The sequence below is a fragment of the Equus asinus genome, chromosome 16 (assembly GCF_041296235.1).
Source record: "Equus asinus isolate D_3611 breed Donkey chromosome 16, EquAss-T2T_v2, whole genome shotgun sequence".
In the NCBI taxonomy this organism is placed as follows: domain Eukaryota; kingdom Metazoa; phylum Chordata; class Mammalia; order Perissodactyla; family Equidae; genus Equus; species Equus asinus.
Window position 1 is genome coordinate 12,127,039 of NC_091805.1, and position 21,593 is coordinate 12,148,631.

The window sequence follows — 21,593 nt, forward strand, 5'->3', positions numbered from 1 at the left end:
ATCTCATAAGTGAACACAATAAATTCTTAATAATTTTATCCACAATAATAAACAAAGAAAGAAAACAATTAAGAACTATAGTCTCAAAATATAATTTGTGCCTTAAAGCATATTTTTGGCCTCATAACAGAGATCTATATATATGATTTATATGTGTATATATCAGAAGAATAAAGATGCCATTCAGTGTTTGACAATTTATTATTTCAACAACACAACAGCAAAAGACTGACTTACAAGGTTGACTCTAAATAAATATGACTGACTTTTTAAGAAATATATATAGTCAAATGTTGTTATGCCCTTTAAATAAACACCTGGGGAGCCTGCACACTTATTTTAATAGAACTGTCATTATTGCTTTTAGAATGGCCTTTTGAAGCCTATAAATCTTGGTGATTTTTGCTGGCAATAAGCTTTTGTTCCTTGAAGACGGCAATAATTTATAGAGGTCATAAAGTCATTCAAAGACAAATCTGGTGAACTGAGCAGATAATCTGAACATATTAAGACAGTAAAAAATATTTTTTAAATCAATTATAATGAAAGTAATGGGAATAAATTCTATATAGTTTTTTTCTCTCTCTCGAGTTAATATTGAAATAAGAATTCCAATAACAACAATAATACATTAATAAAAATGATGATTATGCTAATAACAAGATTATTAAGCACTCCCTCTATGCTGAGCTGCTGGGTACTTCATACATTATCTTACAGGATTCATTACCCCACAGACCAATGAGTTAAGAACTATTGTCACTGCTTTACAAATGAGGAAACTGAGGCTTAAAGGGTTCCATGACTTGCCCAAGTTCACCCAGCAGGTTAGTGATGGAGCTGGATTCCAGCCCAGGACTGTTAGACTCCATCACCTCACACAGAAGTACAACCACATCATTAGACGGTGGGTAGAGCCTCTCAGATGCCGAGTTACACCAACGAACGTTGCACTGCTGGACTGACGCCAGGGAAAGCACTCACTCTCCTCACCAGAAACGAACACAATCCGGAGAAGTTTTCACCGAGAAAACTACGCCTAGAGAAAATCCACAACCTGAGGAAGGCGCCTGGCAGTTATCCGTCTTCACACACCTCCTCCTCTAGAACTACACGTCACCTTCTCTACGTGTTACACGACTATCAGGGAACTGATCAATTAGAGTGAGCAGGTGAACAGGGATCAGAATAAAGTCAAGACTTGTCAGGTCAGGAAGAACAGATATAATATGTAAAATCTGAAAGTTGCCTCAATGTGAATCAAAGCCACTGGTAATTTCTTAAACTGAAGATTTCGCTGAATTTCAGCCATCCCCAGTCTAGAAATAGCATAGAGATTGATCTTAATCAATTTTCCCAACAAGCAAATATGAGAACTTAGTTATATCACTTATCTTTTCAATAGCTCCCCATAAAATAAAGCTAAAAGGATTTGCACTCAAAGTAACTATCAGGCTCTAAAAAATGAGATAATAAGAATACATTTACCTCACCCATATTAAGCATGATAAATATTTCTTGACTGTAATGATGATGTACTTAGCACATTGCTTTCCCTGGAATAGAAGTGTCATGAATCTCCCCAGAATATGATGACTAGCATTGCCTTCTGTTCAAGCTGTTCTTCCCTTGTCAATGGCAACCCCAAATCCATTGATTTGGAGCCTCTGATATGCTGTTACTTTTAGTTTATGTTGTGACCATGTAGAGGCTTTGATGCCTCCCTACTGCACACACAGACTTTTTAGTGCCCATCTGCTTGAGGGAATTGGACGCACAAAGTGAGTAACATCTGTGTGTCCTCGTCACTGACTACCTATGTGACTTCCGAGTATAATTTGAGGTGTTGATTCTGATCACTAAAGCTCACAGCAGTCTGCGTCCTATTTGGTTGGGCAATTCTTCTTCCTGTGTTTCACTCCAGCAGCTGAAAATAGCTACCATGTCTCTTCACACTGTTCCAGAAACTGAAGGATGAGTACAATTGTGGAATCTCCACACTTTGGAAGTGACCACAGCTGAGCTTTTCTTGTTTTCTGAGGACCTTAAACAGGTAATTCATAATCATATTTAGAAATAGAACTCCCTATTGTTTTATTTTATCGTAATAAATGTTTCAGGAACCAATTTTTTTAAATGAATTAAAACTAATTTCATTTCCAACAAATTGGAGGGCATAATGTACATCCCTAAAATAACTGAAAGTATTTTTATGGATGTGACCAAAAAAACAAGGTCATGCAATATGATAAGTGATATGAGTCTCCTTAGGGGTTGTTCTCAATTTTCACTGGAGTTCTGCAGTGTTGGTGCTTCTGGAATGACCAGAGTAGTCTCTAGCAGGACAGGACCAGATAAGCAAGGCTCTAGCACTCACCCATGCCTCCCTGCCCCATTTAAACCAGTCTGCCTCGACTTTTACCTAGTCTGCGCCAGGGAGACATAAAATGACACCACACTGTTCTACTTTGGACATTCACAGATTTCATTTGGAGAAATGATTATGCAGCTAACAAAACATTGAAAATCAATGTCCTGTAAGGACTGTGCCATTTTAGTTGAAGGAAATAGGCCTTACTTTTTAATACCTCAACCATTTTGTTATCATTATTTGAAAAGGTCAAAGAAAGAAGCTAGAAGGGACCAAGTGAAATCGTATAAAGAATTGTACAGAGGCTAGTAAGTGTTGAGTAGGAGAGTAGATGTCATCAATCAGATTTTGGTACTGATTATTAAACCTCCATAGAAAGTGTTTAAGACCAAACATTTACAGCTTGTATTTATACAGCAACTCCCAAAGAATGCAAAGTGTTTGCATGTGGATGATTGTATAAGCTCATAAGCTTTCCTGGGAGCCAAACAGAAATTCATTAAATGACTTGCTCACAAAATTGGAGAAAGCATATTTGAGTTGGAACAGGAAAGCAACTTCAGGTGGGTCCTAAGTACACCTGGGCGCTCCTACTATATTGTTCTCGGCCATTCACTCTCCCACTTGCTGGATGACTCTCATACATCCTCTCTCTCCTAAAGTCTCCAATCCCTCCTCCCTCAGCCTTAACCTCAGCTGATAAATTCTTTTTTGATTGAAAAAATAGAAACAATCAACAGAGAACTTCCAGTTGGTCCCAAGACATCCAGCAACTTACCTCTCTATATATTATGTGCCATCTCTCCTCCTGTGACTATGGAAGAATGTTTCTCCTCCTCTAAGGATAATGCCTCCACTTGAGCCCCAGATCTCATCTCCTCTAGTCCACTCAAGCAATTTGCTCCAGTAATTTCTCCCTCTTTGTGATGCTGATCAAGTTTTTCTTCTCTAGGGTATCAGTCTCATTTGTTAGCATATAACCATACTATAATATCTCCCATCTTAAGAAATAAAAAGCCCCCTTTGATCCCTACATCCTCCCTCCTGGCTACCACCCAATTTCTATCCTTTATAGAAAACTATTTAAAAAGAGTTATCTATATTCTCTGCCCTTAACTCTTCTCCAATTATGTCTTAAGCCTACTCCAATCAAGCTTGCATTCCTACCACTCCACTCTAATCTGTCTAAGATCACCAATAACCAACACATTACCAAATCATGCTCCATCTCCCTTCTTCATTTTGCTTCACCTCTCCACACATTCAACCCAGTTGATGATGCCCTCTTCTCCAAACATTTTTTTCATTTCAAGACATCACTCCTTCTGATCACTGGCTTTCGTTCTTGGGCCTTTTGCTGGTTGTTCTTTATCTCCCTCATTTTTGAACTGGAGTGACCTGAAGCTCATTACTCAGACATCTTCTCTATCTGCATTCAATTTTTAAGGAATTTTATCTCATCTTATAACTTTAAATGCCATCTATATACAAACCATTCTCAAATTTATATCTCCAGCCTGGACCCAGATTCACATATCCAACTTCCTACTCAACATCTCTACTTGCATATCTCGTAGACGTCTCAAGTTTAATGTGTTCAAAACCAAAACCCCTTCATTCCACTCCCAGACCTGCTTCTTCCACAGTCTTCTTCATCTTAGTACATGTTAACTGGACATCTGTCCAGTTGTTCAGGCGAAAAACTTTTCAATCATCTTTGGCTCTGCTCTTTATCTCATGCCCTGCATCCAATCCATCAATAAATCCTGTAAACTCTACTCTCAAAATATATCTAGACTCCAATCACTTCTAATTCTTTCTACCATCCTCTCTCCTCCGGATTAAAGTAGGTTTTGCTCTTCTCCCCTCCTCCCCCCTAGTTTGTTTTTCCCATAGGAGCTACAGTCAGATCATGGCAGGTCATTGCTCCAAACCTACCTTAGAGGCTTCACATCTCCCTTCGAATAAAAGTCAAAGTCCTTGCAGTGACTTTAAGACTCTACATGACCTGGCTCCACTGTCTCTCTGACCTCATCTTCTATCATTGCCCAATTCCTTCCTTTTGCTCTGGCCACACTAGCTTAGGCACACCTAGAACGCTCCTGCCTCACATCCTTTGTACATGCTTTTTCTCTCCCTGAAAAACTATGTGAAAGAGGAGACTTTTCCTCAGGTTTCTGCTCAAAAGACATCTTCTCAGAGAGGCCCTTCCTGACCATCCTAGACAAAATAACACTGCCCTCTGACCCTTGCCCCTCCTCACTCCCTGTATCTCCCTTACTCTGTATTGTGTTCACCAAGTTTGTTGCCATCTGACATATATTAATTGGTTTATTGGTATGTTATTTGCCCTTCCCCCATTAGATTGGGCTCCATGGGGCAGGCACTTTGGTTGGTTCAGTCCTGTGTTCTAGCTTGGCATATAGTTAATTCTCCATGAGTATTTTCAGAAAAAGTTAAAGAAAGCCTGCAAGCTAGCATCCTGATTTCAAACAGAATGTCCAATACGAAAGCTGATAACCAACAGTCAAAACTGACCTTTTATTATGCATTTTGTTACTCCTGAGATTAAAACTAGGAGCATGAGATGATAATTGGGCCAGGTCATAACGCAAGTACACATCTAATATGCATATCCTATAATATCCAACCATATAAGACAGATGCTTGGCACATGCTTTGGGGTTCAGCCCAAAACGAGTTACTAAGAGGAATGAGGGAAAAAAAGCAACTCTCTCCTTTACTTCAGAAACAGAACTTAAAGCACTAAGAGAAAAGGGAGAAAGAGAAAGAGAAATTTGAAACAGCACCAGCATTTATCCCCATTACATAACACATCTGGTAATCTAATTTATGTCTTATAATTTCAAATGCAAGACACAGGGTTGTAATAAATAACCTTTAACTTTGATATGTTAGGCTTATCTACACTGATATCTTTCTTAACAAATTGTGCTGAGAAATACATCAGTAAAAGCATATGAAGAAAACGTAGCAAAACTTGCCCTCTACCAAAGGACATGTGTTTCCATACTTGTAGCAAGGAGATGATCTCTCGACACACACAAATCCGAAGTAGCCTCGTTTGCCTCCAAGTCTGGAACCTTTTCGATGCTTATATTCACAGCAGGAGCTTAACCTGTTCACCTGCATCCCATTCAGGTAAAAGGTGAGACTGAAGGGGAAACCATGGTGCCTTTTGGAAATAAACTGAAAGGTCTCTGCAATTAAAAAAGGAAATACATTAGTGAAAACTACTGACTTTGGACTAACAGGTTCAAAATCACATTTTCTTGTTAGATAAGTACAATATTATGCTCTAGATCACCTTTTTAACTCGAGGACAATTTTTTAATCATAAATAATATTTTATTACTTTTATTTATAATAAAATACTCCAAGATGTTATAAAACTCTTTGATTTCTAAGAAAATAATAATACTTACCATTATATGAGCACTTACTATGGCCAGGCATTATGCCTGATTATCTTGGCTGTGTTTAACAAGCGCATGAAGTGGGAATTTGTTATCACTCATTTCTTTGTGTGGAAATTAAAGTTTAGAGGAATTCAGTAATTTATCCAAGATCACACAGTGAGTGGAAGAGTTAGTGTTTGACTCCAGACATCTCTCTACATGCCATGCCTCTACTTTGTTATGTTATCTAGCAATAAAGTACGTGACAAAAGGCTACCATGAGCTCAGTAATGCTTTTAAATAAATTTATATTTTTAGTTGCATTTTGAAACATCCTAACACATACATGGATGAGGCAGAATTATTCCATCTCCAATGCATTCTCAGCTCTGCCTGGATTTGAGAATCTTTCTTGTTCCCCCACCTACCCAAAAGTCCAACCAATAAATTAAGAACCACTGCTTGCAATTAATAGTTTTTAATCATTCCAAGTCTTTATAATGCTCTTTGAAAAGGTCTCAGCTTAGAGTTCCCAAACCCCAAGTCTGAGAAACCCTATTCTTCAGAGTCTACCAAGACTCAGAAGTCTGTTTCTCATGACACTTCTAATGTCACTTCCTACAAAAGAAGCCTCTCTGGACTCTTCCACTTTTACCAATAATAGAGGTGATAATTTTCACCTATCTGCTGTGACATATTTCCTATTGTTGCACTTATTACAATATATTAAAATATAGCTACACCAGTGATTCTCAAACTTTAGTGTACATCAGAATCACCTAAAAGGCTTATTAAAACGCAGATTGCTGGGCCTCACCCCAGAGTTTCTGATTAGGTAGGGTCCAAGAATTTGCATTTCTATCAAGTTGCCAGGTGACATTTATTCTGCTGGTCCAGGGACCACATTTTGAGAACCCTGATCTAGATGTTTGCTGCCCTGCATGTTTGTGAAATCCATGAGAGCTGTAACTGGCCTTACTCATCTTTGTTTCTCCAGATCCCAGGACAATGGTATAGGAAGCCAGATGTCTACACAAAAACTTGTATTTCTATATTCATAACAGCATGATTTATAATAGTCCGAAACTGGAAATGACATAAACATCCATCATCTGGCGGTGGATAAATAAAACATGGTATAGGGACCGGCCCGGTGGTGCAACGGTTAAGTTCTCATGTTCCACTTCTCAGCGGCCCGGGGTTCTCTGGTTCGGATCCTGGGTGCGGAGATGGCACCACTTGGCACGCCATGCTGTGGTAGGCATCCCACATATAAAGTAGAGGAAGATGGGCACGGATGTTAGCTCAGGGCCAGGCTTCCTCAGCAAAAAGAGGAGGACTGGCAGTAGTTAGCTCAGGGGTAATCTTCCTCAAAAAAAAAAAAAAAAAAACAAGAAAGCATGGTATATTCCCGTAATGGAATATATTCAGTGATATAAGAAGAGAGCAACTATTGCTAGATGATGCTACAAATGGATGACTCTCAAAAACATTATGCTAAGTGAAAGAAGCCAAACACAAATACTACCTATTATATGATTTCACTTATATGAAATGTCCCAAAAAGGCAAACCTGGAGAGACTGAAAGCAGATCAGTTGATGCCTGGGGCTGGCTATGAGAGAGGGGATTAACTGCCAATGTGGACAAGGGAACTTTTTGAAGTGATAGAGATGTTCTAAAACTGGGTTGCGATAATGGCTGCACAACCCTACACAATTCCCCAAAATATATGAATTGTACACTTACAATGGATGAATTCTATGGAATGTAAGTTATACGTCAATAAAGCTATTTTTAAAAACTAAAATCAACATACAATAACGAGTAAAAGAAAAATAAAACACAATTAATATAAGTCACAGTACAATGAAACGCTTCAGTTTTAAATGTAGTCTAAGAGCCAGAGACATCAAGAGAGAGGGATAAAAAAGACTAGAAGTCAGCTGACAAAGCTTCACAGCCTTAATCTGAATCTTAAAAAGTGAGGAAGACATCTAAAATCCTATTTTGAATTTAAAATCCTTTGTCCTACTGCAGACAAAGGAAATAGCACAGAAAAGACAAGATAACAGTATTAGGGAGTGCCGGGGCCAGTGAAGCAGCCGTATTTGTGAGGGAGTAATGAGGAATGCACAGACAGGTACAACAGGATCAGGTTATGGGAATACAAGAAAATGAGGCAGAAGAAAAAGGGGATTATAAGAGGGCCAGAAAAAAGTTACTTTGTTCTTTGTATCCACATGAACCCAGGAGCTAAGGTTTGCCTTGTTTGAAAGGATGAACACGATAGAAAAAAATTAAAATGAGAAGACCTGTATTTTTTACAAGGAGCAGATATACTTGGTGACTTCATAGGTATACTCAATAAACAATCAACGTGTGGCTTGATGTCTAAAATCAAACTGCGAGACACCATGAATTACCATGGGAATAAAAGATGCGCTTGCCACACTCCTAAATAATTAATTTTATTGTTATTTCTCATCCAAAAGCAAGACAAATTAACGAATGCCACACTTTTAATGAGTTTACTGCTCCAAGCTTGACGTCAAACACTCTTTTTTTTTTAACAGAAATCTTCTAAAAACCTATTCACATTTCACTGAATCATGCACAGCTTTGATTTGTAAAAAGGGCAGATTCTTTTCAGTCCAGCTAAATTGCTAAGATTGCTGAACCACAAGTCAACTCTGAGCCACCCAACTTTTCAATTTTGAACAATTACTTTCCTGGCAATCAAGGGCAAGCTGAGACAAAATTATCGTGTGGACAGGATTCAATTATTTAGGTCCCCATTCCGTCCTATTATTCAAGACTGTCAAATGACATAACAAAAAGTCAGCCCCAGGATCACTATGTATGCAAAATAACACTCAGCCAAGTTACACTCTCCCATAACCTTTGGTTTTGCACTCTGATCACAGAGTACATACGGTCTCCCAGAAAATCATTCGGCTAAGTCTTTAAGTCTGGTTCTTTTTTCACTTGTATGTACATTTTTCCAGCAGTAAAATAGATATTATACACGCATTTTGTTAAATGAAGTGTGATCTAAGGCACAGGAGAAGTTTCATTGTGTTAATTCCGATTTTAGACTATGGTTCATTTCAGTAACTCTCCTAAATGAAGAGTTGAAAGTTATACTTTTAAAATATAAGTGTATGTATCTATGCCACTATCGTTAAGGGTTTCATACCCCTCATATTATGAAAGTATAGGAAACCTGTTGCTACTGAGAATAACTAAGTGGGGCTGAATAGTGCTGAGCAAGGGTCTTGCAACTAGTCAGGGGGCCGGGATGGCTCTTGACCCTGTCCAGGGCTGCACACGTGACCTTGAGAAGCCACTGTGCTGTGGACTCCTCTCATTTTCCTCATCTACAAAATGGGAGGAATGAACATTCAAATGCTATAACAAAATGAGACAAAAGTAAATTATATTTCAGCCAAGTATATAAAATGGGGAAAAATAGTTTCTAGCATTATTGAGAATTATTTCTTATAAATAAATTTTATACATTTTTATAAAGTAAAATACTATATATTTTACTTTAAGTTGAAACTAACATTCAAATGTTTACTCTTTCATACGTTGGAAAGTTTTAAACATTTAATCTCTACATAGGTATAGTTTCTCTTCAAGTACCTGAATTCTTTTTTAAATTAATAGTCCCTGTTTTTGATTGATAAATCAGAAAAACCAAAAGTAACAACCACCATGTTTGCCCCGAACTCCTCCCTTAAGCCCCAAGTCTATACCAAGATTCCCCAAATATCAATATTTCTTTTAATTAGTAAAAACACTATTACTCTCTAAACAGAGTTTCTTAAGCAAGGAAATAACAAACACAATCCCGTAACAACTCATCCTTTTAACTGCTGTTCCACAGAACTAAATATTGATGAAAACCACTTGAGTACAATATGTGAAACCCTATATTGGATGCAAAAGTTATCTTATGCTAACAAACATGGATTTATGGTCAAATGAAAGCAGAAATGTACTAAAGGCCATTTAGCCAAATTCTGCACCACGTTATTTAGGTGTGATTCACCCTGAAGTTTATTGAATTTGTGATTTTATCTCAACATCCTTCGAAAGAACAAATTGCCAATCTGGTACTTTTCTCTTAGAATAATGTACAATATAATTCACTATGGCAAGCCAAATACTTAACTTGTAATTGGGGGGACAATTTATTCGTGCAACATTTTAATGATCATATTTCTCCGTCCCCAAATTAATCTGTTACTGGATTAAATCACTCCAAATTCTTTCTTCCCCAGTCTGCAAGGGTAATTGCTGCTTCGGTTTCAATCACGGAGAAGTAAATCTAGATTTGCTTTTTAGGCAGCTGGTTTACAAGTCCCTGGATATGCGTAATTTCATAGAGTGACTGAAGTCATTTTGATATTATATCAACAATGGCTTATCTATAGCATCAACTCCAAGCAGTTAAAAAAAATTCGTGTTTTATGTATACCTTTTTCAAGTAGTTTGCCTTTGTAGACACAGAGGTTTTCCCCACCACAGTGCTGTTGATAAACTTTTATTTCATCCCGGAAGTCTGGGTCATCATAGGATAGGTGCACATTTTTCCCCAAATAGATCATTGTAATAGCTGCGTTACTATGCAGTGGTGTTTTACTATGAATTCTTCTTGAATCCTAGAACAAACAACAAAAGGGAGCTTATCAACTAATTACCTTCTAATCAGAGTGTGATGACATGGTAATATGAAGAGTAGAAAAGGCTATTTTTATGTACCTAGCAACAAAACCTTTATAATATGTCAGTCTACTTGGTGCACAGAAAGTCAAGCCCACTACAAAATAAATGCCTCTAGCAATTATAACACATACATTTTGGCTTTGTATTTTTAATGTAAATGCTGGGGATTTGGACAAAGTTTGTCACTTTTTATTTTACATGTGCGTGTGTTTTACATACAAGAGAAATGTCAATGACTCTAAGAGGACACTGCCTTTGGCTCTTTTAGCTAGTTATGAAATAAACATCCAAATCAAACTAATTAATTAAGTATTGGTGACATAATTTTGTTCTAATTTGAATAGATATTGACTGTGATTTAGCAATTGTGTTTGTAATTGAGAGCTCTGTCTTCACATTGGAGCACTGACAATATATCCTTCCCTGAGTTTATTCTATGTGAGAGGGAGATGAAACACATTTGATTCCTTCTGTGGTCACTCTGAGGACTAGGGACAACGTACATTATGTGTCTGGGATTATCCAGCTTCATAGGAGGCTTTCAGTTCAATGAAAAACCAACATTAATATTATTTTTAATATCAAACAATATACCCAACAAGAGAATAATCACCTCATAAGCCTATCTCATATTCTATGGCGTTGGCAAATTTAAATTATTTATAAAATAATCAATTCCAGAGACAAAAGGAAACATCCTATGCGTTGCCTCCTAGTTTATACTTTGAAGTACTTTCACAATAGTGAAAGAGCATAGTGTTTGTCTAACCTCCAAGAGGAAGATGAGGAAAGTGAAACAGGAAAAGGAAGAGGAGGACGAGGCAGAGAAAGAGAAATGGCACGTGGAGAGACTTTAAGAGGGCCTAGTAAGAATATTGTCAGCTTCTAAAATTATACAGAGGTCACTCATGACTTTTAACCCACTTCACTTTTCTAAAAACCAACTTTTAGCTAAACAAAAAATGTGCAGAGACCAACTTTCAATGAATCCAATGTAGTTATTTGAGTTTGAGTTCATTGAATTATGGATGCCTTGGAAGGATGCATTTTTTTTAAAGAATAACAAACCTGCAACAAAAATTTCTGAAGGAATTACCACAATATTTCCATCTCCAAACCCATCCCCTTCCACCTCAGTGGAATTTTTTTCTCATTAAATTCTATTTCTCTGAAGCAAAACCCAGAGGAAATAAGTGAAATTCTGCAAGTGACAGTCCGACAACTGTAAATGGGGGGACAAGCCCAAGACTTGAAATTTAAGCAAATTGTCCTGTCTATGGACAAGGAGCTCCCAAATAGAGAGATAATCAACAGAAATGTTTCAGGGACATCAAGAGCCATGAAGGGAAATCAGCAAACTGGATAATTCTCTGCAGATTAAAAACACCCCCCTGAGTCACAGTTGAAGCAAAGGGATGATGGCAGGCTTGGCTCCTAGATGCAAAATCATCCTACCTTTCCTCTTGCCTGGGCCACTTCTGCTGTGACATGCATGTGTGCAGCCCAATGCACAATCAGCAGCCTATGGAAAATCCAGCTCCAAGCTCCCACTAGAACATTTAATGATAGGACAGATTAAATAAGAGTGTCCCCCTTTTGCTAAGCAACACTTTCTAAAGTGGCATGGATTCAGAGGCAGCCCTGTGAGCTTCTAGGAGATAGGCACTATATAAATACAAGGTAATAGTAGGATTAGAGTGGAGGAAAGGCCTGCCTTGTATGTGCAAAATGAGAAACTGGAAGGAAGAAGAGTTAAAAATAAAATAAAGGAAATGACAGCTTTTACCCTTTTCATTTACTCTTATTCTTTTTTTTTTTTTTGCTGAAATGTATTCCTGATAGCAACATCTCTTTTCTCCTGGGCCTAGTTACTTCACTCTTTTTAAAATATTCCCCAGTTATTGCCACTGAGTAACCTTTTCTGGGTTCTAAGGGAGGCCCAAGTGACAGCTCATGATTAAATACGTGCACTAGGAAATGAACGGTTGTTTCTTTCAGTTGACTAAATTGCCTCTATACACACCATCTTCCAAGGTTATAGTGACCCCAGACTGATGAAAGTTTAACAAAGCATTAAAATCTCCCACAAAAATTCAGTCCAATTTCAAGAACAAGAGCAAGGCCTCATGCCCCTCACAACTAAGGGTTACCTTCCACACTTCCCTTCACCAGCTGCTTATGACCTTCCTTCCCATTTCTTTTCCTATTTCTCAGGCAAGCACAATCTGAGCTGACAAATAAACAGCAAGCTCACTGAGTGGTTAACCAGTCAGCCATGATATATTTTTAACATTCAGCATTCAATTGACATACTAATTTTCACTGGGATCTCTTTCATCCCTGCCCAGGCCTATGTGAGGGGTGGATTTGAGAGACTGTATGGCTGTCAAAGCGCCCGTTCTTGCTGATAGCAACTCCTCTCCATCCACTTGGCCAAGCCCTGATGAACTCTGGACATCATGAAGTCTTACTTGGACCACTACAGTAAACTTCTAGTTAGTAAGGTCACCCTACTAATTGGTCTCTCCACTTTTAGCCTATGTCCCTCAAAATCTCCCTCCTCCTGGGTATCAGAGTGATCTGTTGTCACTAAATAGATCACATTACTCTCCTGCTTAACATCCTTCAGTGATTCCCAACATCCACGGGATAAGGTCCGACATTCCTCAGACAATATAAAATGTCTTGCATTCTCTAATCTACTGTCTCTCAACTATTGCAATTCCTCATGTTACATTTAAAGTTCCAGCAACTGAACTAATTGTAGTGGCCCAAACACTACCAACATGTTTTTAATCTACAGGCTTATTTAACTGTATGAATCACATAGTATTGAAACTATTTCCTTGTATTTCTCTCTCTCAGCAGATAAGGACAGCATCTCACCAATCTTTATGCCCTTAGTGTCTTGCCAGTGCTGACATCTAGTAAGGGCCTCATAAACATTGATCTGGCTAGACACAGACATGGAACAATTAGGCATTCCACATTCTGTTCTTTGCTGAGACAAAAGCTACAGTAGGGTTGACCCTGCCCTAAATCAGGAGATTTCTACATTTATAAGAGCTTGATAGGTACCAGAAGATGAAAACTGATTCGCAGTGTCCTGTTCAACAAAACACCACCCTTAATGATTGAGTCTTGATGAAGATTGACAAAAACTCTGACCATAACGAGTGGCAGGCAGTCCCCATGTTGACTCTGATTCAGATCTTACAAAGAGAAAATTCTGATAGGAGCCAGAGGACAAGCACTAAGTGTTCACATCCTGAAGGTTCAGAGGAGCTGGTTGTAATGGAAACCTCTCCTCGCTATACTCATTTGGTTCTTCTCTTTCTCGCGCTGCTTTTTCCTTGTTCTCTCCTCCTTCCTCCTTTGCTTTTACTGTGCTTCCTCTTTTCACTTTCCTCTTGCCCATTTTTCTTACTACTGTGTAACCCATACCTCATGCTTATACCTGACATGCCCTCAAACACGTCAATCCTGGAGGTATCGGAGCTTCAGATTTTGAGGATGCTGAGTTGACACATGAGCCTCCCCTTCCTCATCTCCCTCCACAGAATGAATTCAGTAAGTTTGTTAAGACCCAGAAATTACCCAGTTGGATTTTGCTCTTGGTGAAAAGGCCTCAAAATCTGACCCTCTTAGTAGAGAGGTCTGCCCTTAACCGCCACCTGCTGCAGGCACCCAGAAGCATCTTTGGTACTTCCTTTCTTCTGGGCTTGTGTTCCACAGTACCAGCTGCTGAGATATTTTGACTGTTGAATTGGCTTTTTAAACTGTTTTTAAAGTCTTTTTCAGTTATGTAGTTACCAAACTGCAATGTTAATTTTAAGTAAAAACATTGTTTACAGGAAAGGGTTTATCTGAAATAAATCAAGCCTACTATGAGACATGTTGAATTATATATTAAAATCATGCTAATATTTTCCTTTCTCGTTCTCAAACCTGAGTCCACTGGTGAGAAAAACCAAGAGTAAAAAATACCAAGATAATGCATTGACTAGAATGGAAATTGAACAAATATTTCAAAATTAAGTCAAACAAAAGAAATGTGCAATTTCTCCAGCAAAGCTAATATTCATTAGGCTTTATTGGTTGTTGGGGAAAAATCTGAAAGGCATATTGATTTCCATGATATTTACCTCACCTAAAAAGTAAAATTAAGAGTTTAATTTTTTGCATGGATATACTTGCTCAAATATAAGGAAAATCAAATGCCTGCCCTCAACAAGCTTCATAATCTGGTAGTAGAAATAGGGAATAATAAAGGTACTTGAGTATTTATACTAAGCAGAATGTAGTAAGGGAAATAAGAAAAGTAACAAAATCCTTTTGAAGAGAGGAAGAGATGGAATCCTATTACCATGTAGAGAAATACACCGGAGAGCACAAAGCCTTTGCAGGGCTGGGAAGGGCGGGTATGGAAACACACCCTTCTTATCTCTCAGGCACTCAGGCAATTCATAGAAAAACAGCATTTGCCTTCCTAATAGAAATATCAGTTAGAGATCTAACTGGTCTCTGTGCTGAAGAAATAGATGATCAATTACAATTAATATCTTCAAAGATTTGAGAGAAAAAGACTTGCAAATCAAATCCATATAATTCGGATTTGAGGATTATAAATCCGGGCTCTAAGTGTCAGCCTACTGGGTGTGTACACTTAGTCTGCTGCTAACTAGCGATCTGACTTTGGGCAGGTTATTTAACCTTTCTTGTCTCAGTTTCATCTTTAAAATGGAGAAACTATTCTCTCTCTTGGGTTTATTGTGTGTATTAAACGAGAAAATGCATGTAAAATCCCGGGCAAAACTTCCAGCACATGGCAAAGGCCCTCTAAATAAAAGGTATAGTCATTGTTGTCATCATTGAGTATAAACTTACATATTTTTTTAAGAGTTAACAAAAGGCAAAAACATGATAGCATGCAATTAAATGAGAATATAGATGATTCGACAGTGGGTGAACTTCTAGCAGAAAGTGACAAAAAAGGGCAGAGGTCAGAGGTGGGGAAATGGTGGACTAACCCACTGAGGGTGTAGGGAGTCATTCAGTTTGGCTTGGATAGGAGTGGAGAGAAAGCTGGAAAGGGGCTGAAATCTGAAAGCTCTTGAATGCCAGTGTACTGAGCATGTTTTCTTATCCTGATGTTTTGACACCTGGGGTTTACTGACCCTGGGGAGACTATCCCTTCCCAGGATAAACCAATTCCTACACTTAACAAATGACTTGCTTAGAAGAGTGCTTTTCACGTGCAAACTAGACAACGCAGAGCGCACATCCACCCTGCCCTCACCTTTTCTATCGGGATCTTACACTCTGGGCCAATGTTCCTCTGCCTAATCACCCCTGGACCAGGTATCAGATAACTCAAGACAGCCCCTACACTCCAGAACCTGCCAACATTATTCATACTATCCAATCCTAAACCTGTTTACCTTGCCTGGCCCATCCTTTCCCTCGGAAACCACAACAAAGGTTCTTGCCCACGTTTCCTCCCACTCCCTCAGCCTCCTGACCAACCCTGGTGATTCCCTGCGTGGCCCTGTGTGGTATGGTGTGATGGTTAATTTCATCTGTCACCTTAGCCAGGCCATGGTGCCCAGATATGTTGTCATACATTATTCTGGATGGAACCCTGACGAATATATGTGGTGTACCCCCTCCTCTTGGGAACTGTAAGTTACAAACTGTCTTTTTAATGGCAATTGTCTCTTGATCTACAGGTCTCAAAATATCTGAATAATATTAAAACCTACATTTTAAAAGAGCCAGGCAGAAGAATATACCTGCTTTCATTAGGAAAGGGGGAGCTACTGATGATTTTAAGGAGGCGAGGAGCATGTTGGGAGCTACTCTACAAAGTTTAATTTAACATCATTATGTAGAATCTACTAATACTGAGATGGACTTTCCTTACTCTTTTTTCCCTTTATTGCCTTTTACCCTCTGCTCCCTGATTCTACCTGCTAACTTCCTACTCATCTTTCAAAGGCAATTCCAAATGCCACTTTCTCTCTGAAGCATTCTCCAATCTCCTCAGTCAGAACTAATATTTCCTTCCTCTGTGTTCTCATTGTGCTTTATTTATACCAGTATGATAGTACTCATCACAATGTATCACGGATAATTGTAGATATTTCTGTCTCCCTTGCTAAACTACAACCTTTCTGAGAACTAGAATTCGGTCTTATTCATCTTGGTAACCTCAGCACCTAGCATAGTTCTTGTCGTTATCCATAAAAGCTGAATTGAGCTATTTATTGGTTTAAAGGCAAGACGCAAGTACCAAGCCCCTCAACTGGAGATATGGCAGTGAGAATGGAAAAGGATTATCAGGTACACGAGCCACTCTTAAGGTGCTAGAGCTGTACTGAGGCGGCAGCCTCTTGCTACATTTGTTTCTTGGGCACTTGAAAGGTGGCTCATTCAAATGAGATGTGTTATATAAAATACAGTAAGTATAAAATACTTACTGAATTTAAAGACATGGTATTTAATGTGCAATAACTTATGAAAATTTTTCATGTTGATTACATGTTGAAATGATATTTTGGATATACTTGATTAAAGAAAACATATTATTAAAATTAACTTCACGTTTCTTTTTACCTTTTTTAATGTAGTTATTAGAAAATTAAAATTGCAAATGTGACTTGCGTTATATTTCTGTCGGACATCTCTGATCTAGAGGACTTAGCAGTTAACTGGACGTGTGATGAAGAGGGAAGAAGGAACCCTAGATTTTGAGCCTAAATTACTGGGGGAAAAGGTCATGCTTTATGAGCAATAACGCAATTAAACAGAGAAGCTGGCTTAAATTGTAACCATGTCAAATTTGAGGGGCAGTAGGACCTACCAGTCAGGCATCTGTAATTGCACAGGGCTCATTTGCAGTCTAGGAAGTGGACAGGAGGCCTCAACCAGACATGGAGAAAGCCCCAGACTGAATCATGCCTGGAGGAGCTCTTTGCCCTCTCTTTCACAAAACATATAAAAAATTAAAACACACTTGTTTTGTTTTTTTAATTGATAAACATAATGGTTAAATAGGTTTGTATTTAAAGCCTGTATTTTCACATTTATAAACACTATTTATGGGACCATCCCCATTTTCAGTAGGCTGCTCTGTAGAGTAGGTGACCAGCAATCCTGAGTGAGAACACAAAATTCTGCAGATGGGTGAGGCAAACCTCAGAGAAAAAGCTAACTAGTCTTATGGATTCTATAAAAGCTGTACAAAGCTCTTCAGGTCTTGGAACAGAATGAAACAAAGCAATGGGTATAGAAGCATCATGCTGGGCTGTGAGAGCTACCACACCTTGTCATTTGGCTCCACCCATCATCCCCTAGAGACAGAGATCACTGAAGCCAGGGACCATGTTCTACACATTCATAGAAGAACAGGTGGGAGGCCACCAGCAAGCCATATTCCTTTGCCTTTTACCTCTTTCTTTCCTTTTCAGAGCATTTTAAGGATGCTTTAAAGGTGGTAGTCATAAAATGAAAGACTGAATTTAATGTGTAAATTAGTCACGAGAGCTGCCTCTCCCTTAAATGAATCTTTTCTAGATCAAGAGAAAATAAATCCAAGTACTAAATTAAAGTACATGACTTGCCCCTCTGTGCCAATTTCATTCTACACCCCAGGACCCAGGAAATAGTCACAAATCCAAGAGACATTTAGAAAGCTATTGAAGCCACATGCAAAGATGACCACATCTTGAATAGAAAAACAAAGTGTAAGCCTATGGTGATAGCTAGTCAACACAAAGAAGATCTACAAAGGAGCAAGACGAGAGGTAAAAGGAGACAGCAAAGAACCATGAAAGTAGAGTGCTATGGAAGGCAAGAGAGGAAAGTTTCAAGGAAGAGGCAATAATAGCATAAGATGCTACTATAAAAAAAATCAAGGTAAGCAGAAAATACAAACTAAAATCACACAAATAAGTCTAAATATACTACTAAATAAAGTAAATGTAGCTGGACTAAACTCACTTATTAAAGGAACAGAGATTCTCAGCTTGAAATAAACACAGAACACCCATACACTCCATGAAAACATTTTAAACCTAAAGTTTAAACATAAAGACTCAAAAAGCTGAAAGTAAAAGGAATATGTATGTACCAGTTAAACATCAATCTAAAGAAAATGAGAATCTATTAGACAGAATAGATTTTAAGGCCAAAAGCAACGTGACAAACAAGATCATTTTTTAATGATAAAGAATCACTTCACCAGTAAGACAAAGTAATCCTAAATCTGAGAGCATATAACAAGGTATTGTCAACACTTACAAAGCAGAACTTGACATAATTATAGGAAAAATTGATAAATCTATAATGACAGAGAATGAATCATCATCAGAACTCAGGAACTAAAGAGACCAAGCAAATAAAAAAGAAGGCTAAGGGTGTAAAAATACAAATGACACAATTTAAATTTCTTATCTATTGGACATTTATAGAACTCTGCTCCCAGCATTTAGCGAATCACATTCTTTACAAAGAATAAACATGTATTAGCCCACAAAGTAAGTCTCCATGAATACCAAAGAATCAATACCACACAGAACAAGAATAAGATGTTTTTTAAAAGTAACACTCAGTGATCACAGAAGGAGTTCTTAGAATTAAGTCAGCAGAAGGAAAAATTCCGTAGAATGTGTAGAAGATAAAATTGAAGAAATCTCCTAGCAAGAAGAACAAAAAGTCTAAGAGGTAGAAAATAGGAGAGAAAAGTTAAGAATATTAGAGCATCAGTCTAATAGTTCCAACATTCCCAAAAAAGAGATTTCAAAAAGAGAGAACAGAAGTTTAAAAAAAAAAAATCACCTAGGTCGGACTGAAGGCTTATGACTCAAGAGACAGACTGCTAAGGTCTGTCAAAGCCAGGACGCCTGCTGGCACCATGGAGGCAGAATGCCCAGGGGAAGCTGCCTCAGATGCTTATCTGTGCTTCACTTGTCATGACCACGGAACGCAGAAGTTGCTGCTCTCTCCTCTGTGCCAAGCTACAGAAGCCTACCTCCCTGAGCATGTTCCTGCTGGATGTCCAGTGGCTGGCCCACAGTAGGACCTCACTAGATGCCCTGACTCCGGTGAGCCCATTTTCCTAGGACTCACTCATGACGCAGCCTCTCTGACTTCCCCAGAAGGGGCTTTTAAAATTGCCAAGAAACCAAACCCACACTGTGATCCAAAGACTCTGTTCAACTTATTTTCTTCTGGAAATATTGTCCTTTCATTACAATGCTAGGTTTGAGCTCATTTCTGAAGTTGAATGCATATAAGTGATAGGACTCCAAAGAAAAGCAGGAACTCAGTTAACAAAGATGTCCGTGTGGTGGTTGCTCTGGGAAGCTGTAGGGGATATGATGGGGCAGGAAATAGGGTGCTCATAACATGACTGTAGTGTTCTACTTTGTTAAGAAGTAATGGTGTGAACATGGGTGTTTTTTTGATTATTGTTGTTTAACCTGTACACAAAGATTTTACATACTCTTAGGGTTTATGAGACATTTAAACTTTTTTTAAAAAGTATGACCAGGAAGAGTTTATCCCAGTAACGTATTTTAACATCAGAAAATCAAATGCTGCCACCAAGTGAGGATGATTAGGAAGTCACTGTTTTTGCTAAGCGGGGGCCACATCCTTGAGGAGAGCATGTTTTTTGGCCTAGTGAAGACCAATGCCAGCAGGCAAAGAGTTCAAAAGTAAGTTAGTGGATATGGTAGATTCTATCATTGCCCCAAATATTCACTGCCCCTCTCTGTGACAGGAGGATACCTCCTACTCCATTGCTGTCAGGCTTTGGTAATGGAGTTCAAGTGTAAGTGACATGTGTCACTCCTGAATAGAATCTTAAAGCATTCCATGGTTCTGCTGTCCATGAGGCCAACATATCCCAGACAGGGACCACTCCTCTGGTCTGGTTCCAGAATTGCAGCTGACCAACAACAGACAATAATGAAAATAAGAAAGAAAACTTTGTTGTTGTCAGCTGAGTTGCCTGCGGTTGTTTGTTAGAGTAAGTTGCAGTAAACTATGCTTCAGAGAACTCTGCAGTAGGAAAGAAGAAAAACAGAAGTCTAAGGCTACAGAATGTGACTCCATATAAGACCTGGATGTGTTGAAAGACAGAGATGAATATCAGAGGGAGGATGAAAATGCAAATTAGAAAGGAGAATGACAGATGGTGTTGGTTTTCCACAGGCAGTTAAAAAGGAAAATCAAGGACACAGGGTGGAGGGTAGGCCTCAGACATAAGGGATACAGTCCTCTGCCAGAGACTGGAACAAAGGAAGAGAAGTGGAGAAAACAGAATTGAAAGGACGAAATTTGAGCAAGCACAAGGAAGACAGTACCAACTTTTTGAGAAAGTTATTTGTGAGGATAGATGCCAGGAGCGAGATGTGGACAAGCAGTAAATACCGCACCCTGATTCTCCATCGGTGAAACGTTGACCCAGCTATCTGCTAATAATCATAGAAGTCACCTATAGTTACTATTAGTTGTATATTTACACAATAAAAATTAAGAGCTCTTTTTGCCTTTTTACTAGCCTGTATCTGTATAAAGTCTAACTGGCCTTAGGACTATTTTCTTTATCAGTATTTTGAGGAAATAAGTACAACAAACTACACTATTTTTGAAGAACACTGAAAGAAAAATTTTTCTTAATATAGTACATTAATTTGCCAAAAATCACTAAGAGTAAGCTTTAATCAGGTATTTTATATGGTATAAATTTTTTGGTATATGTAAGTCCCTGAATTTTCACAAATTAAATCTTAAAATACTTCTGACAACATACGATTGAATGGGCAAATTAAAGGTAATAAATTATTTGGAAATAGGTAGAACACAAACTAAATTTGACCACGAGAATTGCTGGATTTTTTATCAATTGTGCTAAATTAGTTACTCAACTGAACTATTCAAATATTTGGTTTCAGATTCATTCAAGCTTACAATTACATTTATAAAATTAATACATTTCTTTACACAGTGCATTTTGCATTTGATTTCCCTAGATTCTTTTCCTGCACATCTGGAAATCTAATA

General features: G+C 38.2%; 1 protein-coding gene across 2 annotated transcripts in view; it reads right to left on the bottom strand.

The window, feature by feature from the left end:
* Window positions 1–21,593, bottom strand: part of ERICH3 (glutamate rich 3) — a 103,165-nt gene that overhangs the window by 35,412 nt on the left and 46,160 nt on the right. For both annotated transcript variants that reach the window (XM_070486603.1, XM_070486604.1), the window contains 2 exons: window positions 10,276–10,459; window positions 5,406–5,592 (listed from right to left, as the gene is read on the bottom strand). In XM_070486603.1, coding sequence (XP_070342704.1) covers window positions 5,406–5,592; window positions 10,276–10,459 — 371 coding nt within the window. The remainder of the gene's footprint in view (window positions 1–5,405; window positions 5,593–10,275; window positions 10,460–21,593) is intronic.